General features: G+C 38.8%; 2 protein-coding genes across 2 annotated transcripts in view; both read left to right on the top strand.

The window, feature by feature from the left end:
• LOC106137783 (disks large homolog 5) overlaps positions 1-14,792 on the top strand; it is a 49,789-nt gene extending 34,997 nt beyond the window's left edge. Inside the window, exons 20-30 of the mRNA XM_060948924.1 lie at positions 487-577; positions 2,412-2,485; positions 3,231-3,294; positions 3,466-5,399; positions 6,297-6,452; positions 7,418-7,536; positions 8,461-8,678; positions 9,497-9,726; positions 11,060-11,279; positions 12,078-12,163; positions 12,233-14,792. Coding sequence (XP_060804907.1) covers positions 487-577; positions 2,412-2,485; positions 3,231-3,294; positions 3,466-5,399; positions 6,297-6,452; positions 7,418-7,536; positions 8,461-8,678; positions 9,497-9,726; positions 11,060-11,279; positions 12,078-12,163; positions 12,233-12,979 — 3,939 coding nt within the window. The 3' untranslated portion in view covers positions 12,980-14,792. The remainder of the gene's footprint in view (positions 1-486; positions 578-2,411; positions 2,486-3,230; positions 3,295-3,465; positions 5,400-6,296; positions 6,453-7,417; positions 7,537-8,460; positions 8,679-9,496; positions 9,727-11,059; positions 11,280-12,077; positions 12,164-12,232) is intronic.
• A 4,395-nt stretch (positions 14,793-19,187) lies between these two features.
• LOC106137780 (uncharacterized) overlaps positions 19,188-19,869 on the top strand; it is a 48,654-nt gene continuing 47,972 nt past the window's right edge. The window contains exon 1 of the mRNA XM_060949014.1: positions 19,188-19,505. Coding sequence (XP_060804997.1) covers positions 19,304-19,505 — 202 coding nt within the window. The 5' untranslated portion in view covers positions 19,188-19,303. The remainder of the gene's footprint in view (positions 19,506-19,869) is intronic.

Below are 19,869 nucleotides of genomic sequence, written 5' to 3'. Positions count from 1 at the left end.
ATATTCCATTGGCAATGCAAAATTTAAGACAAACTCTTTGTTCGATGTTTTTATCCATTATGAAATTAGCAATACACACTAGATATGATATAACTAAAAATAGCACTGTATTTAATGTAAACAACAGATGCAACTCAAACTCCGCGCCAAAATGGAAAACAGTTGTGCCAATCTAACAACAACAAAAAAAACAAAAATTTGAATTTGGAACCATAAATAAATAATCCATTCCCGCTACTTTTCTGACTGAATGTAGAAAGTGCTGACCACAATTCATTCCTCTCAACTCTGTCATAGGCATTTCCAAATCCACGAATGTGCAATAGACTTTTTGATTCTTGGCCAAAAACTTTTCGGCTATGCACCGCAAAGAAAAGATCTGATCAGTACATCCCATTCCCTTTCGAAATCCCGCTTGAGCATCCCATATTTTATCATCAACATCGTTGACTATATATATATATATTTAATATTTATTGACGTTAGCAGGTGCACACAGAGCACGGCATGGTGGACCTCGACCGCCGCTACGTGTACCACCTGGCGGCCGGCAGCCACGGGAAAATACAGGAGAGAGGTTTGTATTGCAATATATATTGAGTGTGTATGTATTGGATACATACATACATAAAATCACGCCTCTTTCCCGGAGGATTAGGCAGATACTATCTATTTCCACTTGCCACGATATCTGCACAGTTCCTTCGCTTCATCCACACACACACGAAATTAGATGATAATTTTCGATTTGATATGGGTCTTGAATGTTTATCAATATACCTATGTGTTTGCGAAGCACCTTTTACTTTGTTTCATTCGTTTCATACTTTTGATCACGTCTATAGATACCCTTGCGGGGTAGACAGAGACAGCAGTCTTGAAAGACTGTTAGGCCACGGTCAGCTGATAGGCTTAATTATAGAATTGAGATTCAAATAGTGACAGGTTGCTAGCCCATCGCCTTAAATAAGAATCCTAAGTTTAATAGCCTAACCATTTCTCGCCTTTAAGACGTCCATGAAAAAAAGATGGAGTGCTGCATGTTTAAGCACGTGTAAATAAGACATTGGAAGGGAAGACCTAGCTAGATGAACGATTATTGGTGACCGCTGGGATCGAACCCGGGTCTCGTTGCTTCAGAGGCGAGAATAAGACAACTGCGCCAAATAATTCATGGAAAGATTCATCGTATTTAGCAGTAGTAGTAGTTAGTTAACATAAATGTATAGAAGTCTATCTGACTCCTCATTTAAAACACGTGATGCACAGTATTAAAATCGATAAACAAGAAGAATGAATGAAATATTTGGTATGGCTTTGACAACGGTATCCGATAGCCGTCAAACAATGTTATCACTAATCGAGATAAAGATATATCGTCGCGATAAAGTTAATACTCTTAATAGTATACCATTGATTGTTTGATTAATACATTATCAATAACTAGAGGCCGCCCGCGACTTCGTCCGCATGGAAACCCTATCAATCCCGCGGGAACTCTGGGATAAAAAGTAGCCTATGTGTTATTCTGGGTCTTCAGCTACCTACATACCAAATTTCATGGTAATCGGTTCAGTAGTTTTTGCGTGAAAGAGTAACAAACATCCATACATCCATACAAACTTTCGCCTTTATAATAGTAGTAGGATTAAGCTGCCTGGATGTGTAGGTTTTTGATACGATTTTTTCTCTCGCCGTAAGAGAATCTAGAAATAAATTAAACTCGATAAGTGTCTTTGTCTTTGACCGCTGTAGGGTTTGAACGCGCTCGCTTAAGAAGGATAATTTAACCGATCAACCCTCAACCATAAACAAGTGCCTCATGTAAATATAAGTAAATAAATATTAGATTACACAGAATGAGTCAGCCTCGGAAGTAAGTTCGACACTTGTGTTACTAGATATTGACTTAACGATACTATATTTTATACTAAATATGTATTTATATCTATAAACATCCAAAACCCAGGCCAATCAGAGAAAGTTCATTTCTCATCATTCCCTGGACGGGATTCGAACCGAGATCTTCGATGTCACAGACAAGCATACTATATACATATACATACATACATACATAAAATCACGCCTCTTTCCCGGTGGGGTAGGCAGAGACTACATCTTTCCACTTTCTACGATCTCTGCATACTTCCTTCGCTTCATCCACATTCATTCATTGGATGTGGATATATACATATATGACGTGATAATCACGTTACTAACAATATGTGCCGTGGGCCACACTGAAAAAGATACCACTTTCCTATCATAGACGCGTATCGAAGGCGTTATAATACTTTCCTATGCGGCCCATTGTATTTGAGATGCGACAACTCTCCACTCGTCTATCTATCGATGAGATATCGACGTGATAAGGGATTGATAAGAGATTGATAACAGGCCATTGATTGCAGGCGCGTGGGATATGATCCGCGGCAAGATCGAGGCGGTGACGGGACGGAGCAAGTCTAAAGACAAACAGAATAAGGTGAGTTTTACAAAAATATTATGTTATTTACATACATATAATCACGTCTATATCCCTTGCGGGAGAATAGACAGAGCTTACAGTCTTGTAAAGACTGATAGGCCACGTTCATTACAGTTATTATTGTTATTTACAGTTAAAATATATAAAAAAGACATGTTTCGTCAAATTTTTTTATTGAATTTATCTTGTCATTGTTGTTTATTTTTATAAGTACATACATACATATTACGGCTATCTGCCTTCCGGGGGGTTTTTTTAAAGTAGGTATAGAAATTTTGAATAAAAGATTCTATGTTATTTCTGAGACTTTTCTATATTGTAGTGTAGGTTCTAAACGGTACCGTCAACAATGGGATTAATCCGTCTTTTCCAATTAATTTTCTTTTTGTAATTTTTTTAATAATCGATTTTTGTGCGCTTGGCTTCAATATGGCCTGGCGATAAGTAAGATGAGACCTAAGGTTGTGTACGCAAGCTCAAATAGTGCCTATTCACTTTTGCCATGAAAATCCCCAATATATGTATCGGGAAAGATCATAGCCACAGCAGCTCTCCTTTCCCCTGCCTACCCCTTCGGGAAAGTGGCGTGATTTTATCTATGTAAAAATTTATTTTTTTAAATTCCCATGGGCATGCCGAAAACCTATGCGCGTACGCAATCACCGTAACAAAATATTTGTAGTTGAAAATTTTGGTAATATGAAGTGATCATTCACATGGTATTTTTTTGATTATTGTTAAGGTGCCAGAGAGCGACGCTATCGCGGAGTTAGATTCCGTTATCGACAGCTATCACGGAAAAACAAGTGAGTTTCTTGTATTTATGGTTTTTATGCCATCTTTTTTTTAATATAAGATGTTGTTATTTTTTGCTTAACTTGTAGTTAATGGAAATTTAAAGACCTTGACAATATTATTGATCAGTGATTTAATCTGTAGTTATATTTAGCACTTATGCTCCGTATTCTTATTTACAGTAAAAGAAACAAGCAGTGTTTTGAAACGATCGCGAAGGAAAAACAAAGATTCCCACAATGACGTCAAAAATGGCGGCACTTGGCCCAAAGCTCGCGCTAACTTCATTCTGGAGGAGAACTCCACGGGCACCATAGTACAACCCCGAAGCCGGAAAGAAAGACCGCCGCTGTCTATCCTTCTGAGTCCACCAACAAAACTACCCCCGGAGCCGCAACGATCGAACACAAACAGAAACTCGAACCCCATACCTTTAGGACACGCGCCCTTGACACAAGTGACCGCCCCAACAAGACATTCCGTCTACAAATCCATTGAATCTTCCCCTGCAGTAGAACACTTTCCTAAACCTGCCCCATTGACTATTCACAACCCTTTCGCTTCCCCGAACAGCATGAACTTCGAGAAGATTCGAACGCTCGAAAAAGATAAAATATCAATCAGTGATTATTCCGACCACGATATTACGCCAAATCGGCTTAGTTTGGTTCTAAATCCATCAGATGACTCGTTGGATTACCAACCGGTGACACGTAATAGAACGAAAAGCCCCCATTCCTTGGACTTCATGGTCAACAAGGGCCCCAGCTCTCTAGACTTCGTCACCAGAAAGTCACCTAGCTCTTTGGAGCATTCAATAAAAAATCATCCAGGTAAAGACTTGCTTGAACAGTATTATTCGTCGAAAAAGTCATCTTCGCCCAAAACTGTAAATAAGTATCCTTCAGACAGCGACAGTTTCGGCCCTGACAGTCTGAACAGTAATCCTAACTATACCATGACGGGAACTTTACCAACGCAGTCTCGTCTACAAGCGCAATACCACTACAGAGGACCTTTTGTGAACCCACATCCTCATACAAGCAGATACCCGCACCTTGCCAGCCCCACGAACATACCTCAAAGCCAATCCGGCGAAAGTATCGGAACAAGTTACGACTTACACTCGTTCACGTCCCACACTCACAACATGTCTGATCTCCAACCAGTGCCCCGAGCTACCAGAGTCGGCGACTACCATCACACGTACGAAGGCGGAACCTTTCCGAGGAAAAAAGAGAATCAGAGATTTCGTATTCCGTCCAATCCGAGCGTTACGTCCAAAAACTCCGCTGGCAAATTAAGTACCGGGTCCATTGAGAGAAGTTCAGAGAGGAATTCACCTATGCCGACATTCCACGTCGAGGTTTTGAGTCCAGGAAAGCAGTTGACGCACAAAGGAACCAGGAATTCGATGCCGGAATATTGCGGGATGGGTTTGGATAAACCTTTGCCAGGTGAATTGCGAAGAGTTCACATAGACAAGAGTCAGCAGCCACTTGGCATTCAAATATACTGCCCGTCTGGAGGTGGGGTGTTCGTTTCGACCGTGAACGATAATTCCCTTGCGCGCCAGGTCGGTTTGCAAATAGGGGACCAACTGCTCGAAGTGTGCGGGATAAACATGCGGTCGGCGACTTACCAGCTAGCGGCGCGCGTTTTGCGACAAATAGGCAACTCTATCACCATGTTGGTGCAATACAGTCCAGACAAATACAAGGACGAGGTGGAATTGCCCGGCAGCTCGTCTTCCGGGGAGAGTTCTCACGACGAAGAGGTTTCCTTGTCCGGGTCTCCGACACCAAGGAATTCTCCGGGGCCGCAGCAGTCGATCAGGATGGACACGCCGTCGAACGAGGTGGCGACGTTGAGCCGCTCGGGCAACAAGGACCTGCCCCGGTTCCTGCTGATAGAGATGAGGAACTGCTCGGACCTGGGCATCAGCCTGGTGGGCGGCAACGCGGTGGGCATCTTCGTGCACAGCGTGCGGCCGGAGTCGGCGGCGGCGGCGGCGGGGCTGCGCACGGGCGACCACGTGCTGGAGTACAACCGCGCCGACCTGCGCGCCGCCACGGCCGAGCAGGCCGCGCTCGAGTTCGCCAAGCCGGCCGACAAGGTCGCCTGTTGCTTTTTATTTATTTATTTATTGGGTAGAGGCACACCAATAGGAATCATCAGAGATCGGAATAGGTAGATTGAATTGGGGTCAATGAACTGAAACGTATATATTAATATGGACATACCTCCGGGATTGCGGGATTTGTAAATTATTCAGATTTTTTCCGGAATTTTTTACAAGTGGGATGAAGAATATATTAGTGGTAGCTGTTTTCCCCCGACTTCGTTCATGTAAATTGTAGTCCTATGTTACCCGCGGACAATGTAGTTTACTGTAAGTATAAGTACTGAAATGGAATCCCGGAAAAGAGGCTTATCCATGTTATTCTTTCTATGGTAATTCATGATGCAAGTACATAAAATCAATCTACCTATTCCGATCTATGGTAATCACACAGTACATTACTTTAAAGATGAAATTTAAGTTTTTTCTCAGGGAGATATATATATATATGTATATTTTTTTTCTCAGAGATATATATATATATATATATATATATATATATATATATATATATATATATAATCGAAGTTGTTTATCTTTGTTCTTGATTTTTGTTTTTCATATCTTAATAAAATGTGGAAATATTATAAAAAAAAAATTTATAAGAGACAGTAAACCGAAAATATTTGATATTTTCTTTTTGTGTTGAATAAACCATATATCGAGGAAGGCTTTAGGCTATATAACATCACGCTGCAACTATTACGAGCGAAGAAATAATGGAAAATGTGAAAAAGTCGGGGAAAATTATACATCCTTGAGGGCTTCAATGATGCCCAAATTATATTCCACGCGGACGAAGTCGCGGGCACAGCAAGTATTGTAATATAATTTATATTCAGCAAAGACAACTATTTGATTGATTGATTGATTGTTCGATCCTGCCAGCAGGTGAGCGTGCTGGTGCGCCACGAGCTGCAGCAGTACCACGAGGTGAAGGACAAGCCGGGCGACGCGTTCTACATCCGCGCCGGCTTCGACCGCGGCAACAAGTACACCGCCACCGGCCTCGACACGCTCGACGAGAACGCGCTCTGGTTCCGGAAGGTTTGTTTGTTTGTGCGTTTGTTTGTTTGTGCGTTTGTTTGTGTGTTTGTGCGTTTGTGTGGTTGTTTGTTTGTGCGTTTGTGTGGTTGTTTGTTTGTGCGTTTGTTTGTTTGTGGTGTTTGTTTGTTTGTGCGTTTGTGTGGTTGTTTGTTTGTGCGTTTGTGTGGTTGTTTGTTTGTGCGTTTGTTTGTTTGTGGTGTTTGTTTGTTTGTGCGTTTGTGTGGTTGTTTGTTTGTGTGTTTGTTTGTTTGTATGTTTGTTTGTGTGTTTGTTTGTATACATACATACATACATAAAATCACGCCTCTTTCCCGGAGGGGTAGGCAGAGACTACCTCTTTCCACTTGCCACGATCCCTGCATACTTCCTTTGCTTCATCCACAAACATACATACTTTCTTTGTTTGTTTGTATGCTTGTTTGTATGCTTGTATGTTTGTTTGTAATAACATTATTGCACAACCATTTACTACACAGTTACAAGATATATATACATACATATAATCATGTGTATATAAATTGCGGGGTAGACAGAGCCAACAGTCTTGAAAAGACTGACAGGCCACGTTCAGCTGTTTGGCTTAATGATAGAATTGAGATTTAACTAGAGACAGGTTGCTAGCCTATCATCTAAAAGAGGAATACGCCAAGTATATACGCCTATCAATTAATCGTCTTTTACGACATCCATAGGAAAGAGATGGAGTGGTCCTATTCTTTTTCTATTGGTGCCGGGAACCACACGGCACATAGTTATAAGATATACTACTTGAATCTTAATTCTGTCATTAAGCCAAACAGCTAAACGTGGCCTCTATCAGTCGTTTTAAGACTTTTGTCTACCCCGCAAGGGATATAAACGTGATAATATATATGTACGTATCTTTACGTGGAATTACGTTTTACCGTACGAAAAACGAGTTGATATCTGATATATGTATATCACAAAGAAGCATTCTGTTCCAGGACGAGGTGTTATTCGTAGATAACACATTGTACAAGGGCGCTCCAGGGCTGTGGCGCGCCTGGCAGTTAGATTGCAAAGGCGCCAAGCAACGCTGGGGCACAATACCTAGCAAGTTCAAGTGAGTATTATATCGTACTTCTTAGCAAGTTCAAGTGAGTACTGTAAATGTAGAGGACGTTACGCCGTGTGGTTCCCGGCACACAATACAAACAAGAATAGGACCACTCCGTCTGTTTCCCATGGATGTCGTAAAAGGCGACTAAGGGATAGGTTTACAAAATTGGAATTCTTTTTTTAGGCGATGGGCTAGCAACCTGTCACTATTTCAATCTCAATTCTATCATAGAGCGAAATAGCTGAACGTGGCCATTCAGTCTGTTCAAGACTGTTGGCTCTGTCTACCCCGCAATAGATATAGACGTGACCATATGTATGTATGTATGTTACTCCAGAAGAATGGCACGCGCGACGCCGCTTTTAAAGCGAGTTTACTTAACTTTCGCTGTTTCGATTTTTATTATGACGTGAAAAGGGACAGCGATACTTTTTGTCGATACACATAGACAGTTATCAGAATTTCAAATAAATCGCACGTATCGCAAGAAAATGAATAAAATAGGCGCATTAACTATTTATTTATATTGTAGTATATGTATGTTTATTTATTTGATATTTGTTATTATAAGATAAAATGTTTTAGGTTAATTAGCATCAGAAAGTTTATTTATGTTTATATCTAATTAATTATTATTATGTACACAAGCCACTGCCTTTCATTACATTTTCCTGTCGTGGGCCTAATGGAAGTCATTTCTCTAGAAATAACTAGTGCCCTCGTTCTGAATTTTTCTTCACCCCTCTATTTTAATATTTTTCTTGGTGTACATATAAGTTAGACAAGGTACAGTATCCCTTTAATTCTGAATTACTCGTCTCGCCTCGCATGGTCGCCCCAATCTGTTATCGTGAAGATCTCCGAATTTTTATTATTATCTACATACGTATATCCATACAAGAATGAAAACATTTATGTCATTCGCAGAGTGGAAGAAATGCTCCGAAGATCAATTGGCCCCCTAGAGAGTGATGCCCGCCGAGCCTCCACCACAGCGCGGCGTTCCTTCTTCCGCAGAAAGAAGCATCGCGACAGCAAGGAGCTGGCTTCCTTCTCCAACACAGAGCTCGGCTGCTGGAGCGACAGCGGGACTCTAGCCGACGACGCGCCAGTTCTGTGCTACCAGAGGGTGGAGAGGCTGCACTGTGAGTAGTTCCTTCTCCAGCAGATAGTGACACCGCGACAGCGAGGAGCTGGCTTCCTTCTCCAACACAGAGCTCGGCTGCTGGAGCGACAGCGGGACTCTAGCTGACGACGCGCCAGTTCTGTGCTACCAGAGGGTGGAGAGGCTGCACTGTGAGTAGTTCCTTCTCCAGCAGATAGTGACACCGCGACAGCGAGGAGCTGGCTTCCTTCTCCAACACAGAGCTCGGCTGCTGGAGCGACAGCGGGACTCTAGCTGACGACGCGCCAGTTCTGTGCTACCAGAGGGTGGAGAGGCTGCACTGTGAGTATCAGATAAGATGATAGGAGGTTCGAATATCCTTCCATCCTCGCGGGATGTGCCTTTTGACCGCGATCTTGGATCGGGCAATTCAGGTTTTTACACGAAGCGACACCCGTCTGACCTCCGCAACCTTTGGGGGGGAACTTAACCCGTATTGAATCATATACTCTGTACTAGGTGAATTGGACATTTATAAGAAATATAGATAAAAAGTGAGAGTAAGATTCTAAGACACGGTAACCATACGGCAGATTTTCCTATTTCAATAATTTCTTTGTAGATTCGGTAATATAATGTTACCATTTATCCCGGCCAGGGCATGATGAAAAAAGAACTTTTTCTGATTGGCCTGGGTCTTGAATGTTTATCTATATAAGTATTTATTATAAAAACGATAGGTACTATCTATCGTTAAGTTAGTATCTCGCAACACAATTCTCGAACTTACTTCGAGGCTAACTCAATCTGTGTAATTTGTCCCGTATATATTTATTTATTATTATTATTTCTTTACAGATGGTAGCCACAGACCAGTAGTAGTTCTCGGGCCACTCAGAGAATGCGTATCAGCAAAGCTGGTGTCAGATTGGCCCCACGTGTTCGGCGCAGTACGCGCGGCGCCGCTGGCCTTGGCCGGCGCTGCGCCCGCGTTGCAGCGGGGGACCCACCTGGAGCCGCGGCCGAGGGCGGATCCCGGCTATCTGGATTGTATACCGCTGCAGTCTATACGGGATTTGGCTGATAAGGTAACTGTTGCATTTAGGTACTATAGCTTTATTCAAAGCTTTTATCTATAATATTTGACCAGGCCAGCTGAACGTGGCCTTTCAGTCTTTTCAAGACTGTTTGCGCTGTCTACCCCGTAAGGGATATAGACGTGATGATATGTATGTATGTATGTATGTATTTGACCAATCTCACAATAATTTCAAAGAAAAATCTACTATCACAAAACATTTGTTGGACACATACATAATTAACAGTAATAATGTGAATGTGCAATGTGCATGTATGTACCACGAACAATGATGGACAGTGAAAAGGTCCTCACACAGCATAATGTCGCAGGTGTAGACACCGCGACGCAGATGATTCTGCCAGAACCGTAGATGAGCTCAACGAAGCCACGCGAAGCGGAGATAAATGTACTAGTTATAGGGCGAGTGTCCTATAAAGTTTGTTAATTGCTCAGCAAAAAATAAATAAATAATAGCTGGGGTTGCATCCGCTTTGCAACGGGGTACGCATCTAAAGGCAAATCATGGGGCATATCTCGAGTGATTTAGTATTGTATGTACCGCTGCAGGCAATACGGGATTTGTTTGATATGGTAACATTTTATTAAAGTTGCAGTTGTTATTACTCATACAGAGCAGGATACGAATTGTGACGAAATTACCAAAATACCTGATTTTCACTGTGACGAAATTAACGAGATGCTTGAATTAAATAGTCTCGCCTGATTTTAATTAGTGAACATACATACATATGAGCATGTCTTACGGGGTAAACAGTGCCAACAGTCTTGAAAAGTCTGAAAGGCCACGTTCAGCTATTTGGCTTAATGATAGAATTTAGATTCAAATAGTGACAGTTTGTTAGCCCATCGCCTATAAGACGAATCTTAAGTTTATAAGCCTATTCCTTAGTCGCCTTTTACGACATCCATCGAAAAGAGATGGAGTGGTCTCATCCTTTTTTCTATTGGTGCCGGGAACCACACTGGAACCATAAGGAAAAAATCTGCTGTAAAGCCTTCATACACACGTCTTGTTACTACGAAACTCAGCCGTCTCGTCCGATAGCTTGACTAAATATTACCCGTTTATTACACATACATTCACATATAATCACGTCTATATCCCTTGCGGGGTAGACAGAGCCAACAGTCTTGAAAACACTGATAGGCCACGTTCAGCTATTTAGGTTAATGATAGAATTTAGGTTCAAATGGTGACAGGTTGCTAGCCCATCGCCTAAAAGAAGAATCCAAAGTTTATAAGCCTGTTTGTTATGTTCATGTTTAGTTTTATATTTAGTTTATGCCTGTTTATTAAATTCATTCAATTTGTTACCCAGAACATCCACTGCATCCTGGATATCAGCGTGGCCACCATAGAGAAGCTCCACAAGCAACAGATCTATCCTATAGTGCTCTTCATCAAGTTCAAGTCGTTCAAGCAGATCAAAGAGATGAAAGACCCGAGTTACCCCACTGAGAAGGTCTCCGCAAAAGCCGCCAAGGAAATGTACGAACATGGGCTTAAAGTGGAGAATGAGTATAGGAGCTATGTGTCAGGTAAGGATTTGGTGTCGAATTTTGAAGAAAACATTTGGAATATCCCTTAGATTCTTGAACGGGCCGAGGGTCTTTTAGGTCTAGTCTAAATAAAAAAGAATTTTTCCCGTTCAAGATGTCTTGTCGTCTCGTCTTAGTGTCGATGTCGATTGTCCTTTTTTTCATTAGTCTGTCAGTCAGTTTTGGTCATCTAAATTGTCAAGTCAAAAAGTGTTTGTCCATGAAGGCTGAACGGCCGCTACAGCTTCTGGACCGGTTAAGCTAAGGGTGCTATTGGGAATACGCAAAGTGGTTCTGAAAGACCGGCAGAGCCTTGGAGATATCTTAGAAGAAGATTAACTTCGAGATACGAACAGCAATTGTAAGTATAATATCTTCTGCTCGCGGCGTTGCTTGCTTGAATCTTCATAAAGTTCAAGTAGATCCAACAGATTTAAAAAAGATGTGAAGGACCCAAGTTACTCCACTGAGAAGGTTTCCACCAAAGCTGCCAAGGAAATGTATGAACATGGGCTGAAGGTGGAGAATGAGTGTAGGAGCTATGTGTCAGGTAAGGATGTGGTATTGTTTTTAAGAACTTGAAAACGTTTCTTAGCCATAAATGTATGGGTATGTTTGGAACACAAGAATGAAAGAGAGGTTCTGAAAGAGACGCAGAGCATTGAAGCTTACAACTGGATTAAACATTAAACGTACCAGCTTTCTTCAGGCTATTACAGCCTTCTACCGAAGACTACTACTAGCTAGAGTAATGGTGTATTCTTGTTGAAGATACTGACCTGCCAATTTCCATTCCAGCGGAGATCCCCGCCGGCGTGAACATCGCATACATCTGCACACAAATCAAAGAGGCTGTGAAAGAGGAGCAGAACAAGACGCTGTGGGTGCCCTCGGCGCAGGCCTGACCCCTGCCCCCCGCCCCGCCCTCGCACCCGCCCCCCGCCCCGCACAAGTCCGTCTCCTTCTGCCCGCACAGCCACTTCCGCTCCGACACCGACATCCGGTACTACGCCGACCCGCCCCGGGGGAAACCAACCAAGAAGACCCACACGACAGACTCCACTGACAGCGACCTCAAATATTACTCTGAGCCCGACGCGAATAACTACTTCGAGATCGATTACGAATTTCTCAAAGAATTGAGGAGAATAGCAAGGAATAACTGCCCGAAGTGCAAACGCAGGAGGTCGAGGAAGAACCAAGATCAGAATCAAGCGAAATACAAAAGGGTGAGACCGCGCGGCGCTCGGTTGAAAGAGAATTTCGTTTATTGCAACGGAAAGTACCATAGCGATAAGGAACATTGTCAGTTGTGCTGCAAAGTGTGTAATCGATCGACTGACACGTTAGACTCGATTGATGACGAGTACTCTTTGGTATCGAGAAGCTACAGCAGTCAGCCGTCGAGCAAAACCATCAGTTCCAGATCCAAATCGACTCCGAGAAAACGCGAGCGGAAAAACTCGGCGCAATCGATCAAATCCGTCTCGTTCTTAGAATCGAGTAACGACGAATCGAAAGACGAGACCAATTATACGGCGAAGAGTTTCACCAATGATTTGAAGAAGTTCCTACTGAAGCCGTCGACGCCGCGATTGAGTTTTCGCGATAAATTCATTATTAGTTTCAAACAGGAATTTGAAGCGACCAAGAAATCGCCCAAACTCAAAGCTATAAAGGGTCTGTGGAAATCATATTGATTATTTATGTTCACATATGAATCGTCCGCGATTTTGTGGCGTATCAACTTTACAATATTAATAAAATCTATACTTATTGGCTTAATTATAACCATATTTAACTATGATAGTAAATCGTATGTTCTGAGTGAAAATTTACATTTGATATTGAATTCTTTAAAATATAACAATTTTGCAAATACGTCACAAAATCAAGATTTCATTTTATATTCCTAAATTTATACAAATCAACAATTATTAAAATATTATACTCGGTGCTTTATTTTGGAGGTTCTATATTTAAGTTTTACAAATCAACGTAAGTGTTCATAAATTGGTCTAAAAATCTAGAATAAACCAAGGTTCTGGTGCTAGAACTATTTAAGCTTGAAGCTTGTATATATTTATATTACCAATGGGATATTTCATTGCTATAGGTACTTTCGCGTTGCATAATATATTGTTATGATGTTTAAACGATCATATAACTTTCTTTTGTCAAAGTTTCTGTCGCGTTACAGCGGCTGCGAGCACGTTGTGGTCTTGAAACATCTCACTCATATCGATGAGGCATAATCTCGATTTCCCATTCTTCCTGATAGAACATAAACGAAACAAAAAGCTAGAAAGAGTGGGGAGATGAGACAAATGACTATTGCGGTGTACATCTTATCTGTAGCATGCGAATGCAATATATACTTTAGGAAATTCCCATTTCATTTCATTATTCACAGCAATATTGAAAGTATCGTATCTTCTGTAGGCAAAAATGTTGGTAATATATAAAATTGTCTTACGTAAGTATTTAGAGCAATAATTTATAGAGTCGATAAAATATACTAATTAGAGCGTAACGTGTAAGAATAGTTATGAAAAATAAAATCATTGTTAAAAGTGAGGCTATATGCACAGTTACACGCACTGACATATTAAAGTAGTTTAAAATTTCGACCAGGTTTTATCTTCGCAATAAATTTACTTATATTTAACATCCATAGATTTTCTTCTACAACGTTTTACTGGTATGAACCGGTTAGAAGTAGAAATTTAGTCTGAATTTAGGGACAAAATGTCAATATATTCCCTCGGTGTCCCTAACGAATCCCTAAGACTGTAGTAAATAGTAATTTACTAATTAATGTTATAAATTCACCGTCTGATCTTTTATATTATGATGATATTTTATTCCGATTTTGCATAAAATTGTAAATAATGTGCCAAAAGCATTCTAGAAACTAGGGCGGAAAAGACTAGAAATTTTCTTGTAAAAATATATCTATATGTCTTTTGGACTATTTATCCTATTTATTTTATATGTAAGCAATTGTATTATGATAATTTATATATTTTTTATAAAATTCGTTTATTGTATACTAATTTTCTTTGACACGTATGACTTAATTTTTGTTATGTCATATAAAATTATTTTTCATGTTTAATGTTCAGAATATATGATGCTATGCTATGCTTAAGAATCTGAGAGAGATAGGTTATATTGCTTTCACACTTTTTTTATATAAATAGATATGGTTGATAGACAAAATAGCAATATGTGGAAGAAATCGAGATAAATAGTATAATATTCTGAAGATGATTATTCATTTAATTATAAGTCCGAATTATTATGAACATCGAGACGAAAATGAAATGTGATTGATTTAAAATATTTTAATTTGTGAAATAACAATTGACAGACCAATTTGTAATGAAGCACGCTATTACTTTTACAGTTTTAATTTGAAATATTGGCTTCATAGAAAATCGACTCTCTAGGAAGTCGATTTTAAAAGATCAGGATGATTACTCGGGGCACCTATTTTTTGCCTATATATTGACATATGCACCTTACGATACTAATCTTTATGTGTCAATTCCACGGTTTCAACGACGTTTGAGGTGACTGAAGACAAAAAACTAATACAATTGTGAATAGCACCAACGCTTTCAAAAATGTACTAAAGCCGATAACTCACTTGCTATTGCATAAACGTTTTCGCCTGCATTCATATTCATAGTGAACTGTAAATTGTCTTTTTGTTTGTATTTTGATCATAAAACAAAAATTAGTGCCCCGACTAACAAATCCTTTGCATTACAAAATGCAGAAGTAGCGATCTCAAGATATCACGTGTGATGATGAGGCTTATGGATTGTATCATCAAGTTTAGTTTAAGTTTTTGTACAGATTACGAGTTTATTATACGTTTCAAGTTAACACTATCAGTTAAGGTTTAGTCTCGATTTTGGGCACGCGGCTAAATATTTAACGATTGAAACCTAACTAGGCATTGTGTAACTGTCTAACAATAAATAAAAAAAAAGGTGCTGCAATTATGTAAGGTAATTATGGCGTTGTTAAAACGTAGATAAAGAATATCTTTTTTATTCCAAAACCGGTGAGACAATGTCATTTTTTATTTAATTTCTTTAAAATAACGTATGCCTGATTGCATTTTCAACTGTATGCTCCAAGGATCACAGTCCACTAAATAAAACATGTGATACTTTATAAGTTGTAAAATGGTATAGTACTGTTTCTTATCAGTAACTTCCTTTACACAAAAACTTACTTTAAGGTTTTGAGTCCAAGAAATTAGCACTTCATACAAATCATGTACGAAGATTGGTCTTATTCACGAGACTTTTAAAATTGTGTACGCTTAATCGGGTTCATATCAACTATTTAATTGTTCTCATCGTTATTGGAAGAGTAATTAAAAGATTTTCAAAAATAAACGCCACCTTTATAAATGGAGTAAATTACTTGCATTTTTTTCAAAGGTTATGCACCGCGTGCCTGCAAGCAAGATTATAGACATTTTATTGTTTATCGTAAGTGCATTATTATCTTTTGCATTGTTCAACTAACGAAATAGACCGTACAAATGATTTTTTTTTATATTAATGTTGCACTGATTTCTTTTTTTTTAACAATAAAATATCAATAAATTAAACCTTGGCCGGGACTTTAATCTGGTATGCGTTTATCAAATCTGTAGTCTCGTTTGAAATAAAATTTTAGCAATAAAGATAGATTTTTGTTTTGTTTTTAGGTATAATTTCAAACAGAACTTCTTAGATTTGATAGACATTTCATGATATAGAATTGGGGATTTTTACTGAGTGAGATGTGATTTTCAAGCGAATAAATATCACTAAAAAGAAGCAATTCCTTTAATATACCCACAGATTTTAGTCCCAGAAGTGTCATTTCTAACTGGCCTGCAAAAATAAAGTGGTTCATTAATAGTTACCATTAAATTTTAACAGCACAAAATTAAGTTCCGATATATTGTTTACAAAATACTAGCGCGTAAGGTTATTAAATAATTTGATCTGATAAGTTAAATAAGTTGGTTGCTAAATATCGTTTTATATACTGTACATTATAAATTATATGTATAATATCTTATAATTATCGTTAATGTATTTGAAATGGACAATAAAAATCAGTATTTAAATTATTAGAACTTTTACAAGGTAATGTATTTTCTTGTTTTTTTTTTTGGAATATATTTGTCTGTTAATGTTTTTCTCGTATTTGTATTGGTATTATTTTTTGTAGATTGTACTACTTTCAACTCATTTTTCCTGTTAAATATAATGTGAATTTATCTATTATATAATTATAGATTATAACATTTTTTGACGGTAGTGTGAAATGTATCTAAACTAATTTATCACGTTTCATTTCTTGCGAACAATCAGATTGGTCGATTTATGTATGATAGATAGAGATAAAAAACTTTGAATATCAGTCACGATTTAGTACAAAAAGTTACTATTATTATGTGAATTTCCAAAAATCCAATCTTAGTAGTTTTCCAGTCTTCTCAATCAATCTATAAGTACAGAAGTGATAATTACCGCCAATTCACGCTTATACACGAACTTGTAAAGATGAGTTGAACGTAGCACGGTTCTTTAGCATTGTATATTATGTACGGCCAAGTAATTACCCCATGCGGATATGTTTAGCGGTAATGTTTCAACGAACTGTTTACAAATAGAGAGAATCAAATATATGAGAGATATTTGTGTTTCATTTATGCCGTTTGGTTTACTAGTACTCCACCTGTTTCTCGTGGATGTATGAGCGTCTTGGAGAATATGGACTTTCACCTAGGTACCAATATGATCCAAACTGAGTTAGGATAAGAAAGTCAAGGCCCAAGTTTCATTGAGTTAATCTGACTTGCATACATGATTGTGGTCATAGGTTACTCCGGGCTCTGTTCAGGAATGACCCAATGCATAATTTGTCTTATCTTCCTCCTCTTACTGTCTCTGAGGTAACGAAAGTAGAAAGATAGAAGAGAGGGATTAATGAAAGAGAGGAACGGGTTTTTTATTCGAAGTTAGTGAATGGCCTGCAGCTCTCAATCGGGACACTAGCCTGGAGCAAAATATCCTGTGCTATTGCTAGTGAAGAATCACTAATAGCGATATAAGAGTGGCGCCCATAAATACATAAATTATTGTTATCATGTAATTGGACAAATTTGTAAAATAAAATTCTTTGCGGATTGCAAAAAAATAAAAAATAAAATATTTTTAAAGAACTGTAGACCAAACAACACATGCTCGTATTTAAAAATAGGCCTAATTCGAGAGCAAAAGTTTTAGTGTACGGTATGTGACCACAGACACTTCAGTATGACTAATTTCATTTTTAATTAACTCCGTTGAGATATCGACCGTGACCGGCGGCGTAGCTAAAAGCTAGGGGCATAAATGAATTTGGGACCCACCTCAACATGTACAGAAATAAATAAATTAAAAGTGTTGCTATGATCCTTTCAATATCCGCACTTCTTTACTTATAGAAAAGAAAAAGAGATAGCAACAATAAAATTCGGCATAGACAGAGACTACGTTTAATTATTAGTTAATACAATGGTATTGTGATAATCCCGCTTGGTAATGTAAATAAATCAGAATTTATAAAGTATTACCCGTTGGAAGTGAAGAAATTTTTGGGGTCAAAATCTTGTAATTTTTTTTGAATACATCTTGGGGAGCTCTTGGCGTCTGTCGGTTGGTGGCTGGCCCTCCAATAGCTACGCCACTGACCGTGACCTAGTAGTGATTGTCGAACTTTTGTTTCACCTTCCTATAATAAAAGACACATGCCGCTATCGTAGATTTTAAGATCATATCGAGTTTACAAACATTGTAAAACAACAAAGTATTCCGGTCTCCAAATACTCAGCAGAAGATTTTGTGTCCAAAGACTTTCCTGTTTCTTCGATTATCCAATTTTGATCGGGCACTGTAACGGAACATCGCCTTTTTCGTTCCGACGGTAATGACCTAAACGAACGTAACAAACTACCTAGCTTTTACACATTCCTAAGATTTATCGACTTATCTGCACGTGAGCAATCGGAAACATGCAGTTAGCTCGCACCTTATTAGGTTTTATGGCAGCTTAAGCCACATAATGGGATTTAAGTGCTTCTAGAGATCTTGCGAATTTTAGTACGTACCTACGCCGAGTAATCTCGGGTTAATTGTGTTGCTTTGCTACATACCTACTTATCTAGGTAGATAAAACGACGGAGAATAGTTTGAGTTGACCCGGTCTGTGGATAAAAGTAGGTAGCGGGCCATATTGGTCCTATAAATTTTAATAGCTTAAAGTTAGCATAACGTTTTTTTACATTCCTAATCAGTTTCGCATACTCCATAAGGTATATGTAAACTTTATGCGAACTTAAATGTATGCCATTAAAATTTATGAGCCCAAATGTGGACTCATACGTGGCTAGGTACCATGATTCAAAATTTAAATATTCGTAGTCGTTTATAAGGTTAACGTGAACCACGACAAAGTGGCTCAATGTATCAGTGAAAAATGTTCTTTCTACGAGGAAAAAAACTACTCCAATACTGACACAAATTACAGAACTTGGAAGTCGATCCACACGTTCTAAAAATGCAGCGCACATCCTGGAGTACGGGACATGACCAGTTACAGTAATTAGAGAAAGCGCCCCGATATCGCTGATGCTCTAGACGCCACAAAAACTTAACAAAAAACTACAGAAGTATACCTTTTGTACTTATCTTATAAACGATTCGCTTTTTTGTTACTTTAATTTTACGGCCGCGATCTTGCTTGATGCGAAAGGTGTCTGTCAGTCTATCCCCGACTATTGCTCACGCAAGCGCCCCGCGTAATTCGCAGTTCAAAAATGGCCAGTAATATACACGCGCGGGAAAAATTGAGTTTATTTTTTTTAAAACCCAAGCCAAGGAATTTACTTTAAATTCAAATAAATAATAAAATATTTTTTTAACCAAAGATTTGTTAGTTGCAATTATGAAATCTATAAATATAAAATGCCTACGAATTTTTTGAAGTGTTTAGTGGTTGTTGTAGTGATATTAGTTTTAATAGATACATGTGGTGGCGGGAAAGTAGTTAAAAATAAGAAGAGAAAGGTGAATAAAAGGAGTGATGTGGTTAAGAAAACAGAAACAGCAGGGAAACTGTACAAAAATGTTACTTCGTCACCGGAACAGGGAAGAGGATTTGCGTCCAGTAAGTTTTTATAGTGGCCTCTATTTTCATACCTTTAAGAAATTTGGGGTTGCCAACTTGGAATGTTTGCAGTGCCAGTTTGGTAACCATTTTGCCACAAGGACCTAGGTCTTGCGGGGGAATGAAGTTTGCACAATTAAACTGATAACTTATACAATTAAATTCTTAAACTAAGTCAACAGGTTACTAAAGAAGAAAAGGAAATCTCCCCAAAAACCTTTCACTGCAATCGACTAGTTTTGGGAATTCCCATCTTTGAAATATTTTCCTAGAGATACCTCTTTATAGAGTTTGTGATCAAAAGAATCTTATAAAAACAGATCCTATCATACTTATGCTAAAAATAGGTTAGAACAGTTGAACG

The sequence above is a fragment of the Amyelois transitella genome, chromosome 17 (genome assembly GCF_032362555.1).
Source record: "Amyelois transitella isolate CPQ chromosome 17, ilAmyTran1.1, whole genome shotgun sequence".
Classification (NCBI taxonomy): Eukaryota; Metazoa; Arthropoda; class Insecta; order Lepidoptera; family Pyralidae; genus Amyelois; species Amyelois transitella.
This window is presented reverse-complemented; position numbering and strand designations above follow the sequence as displayed.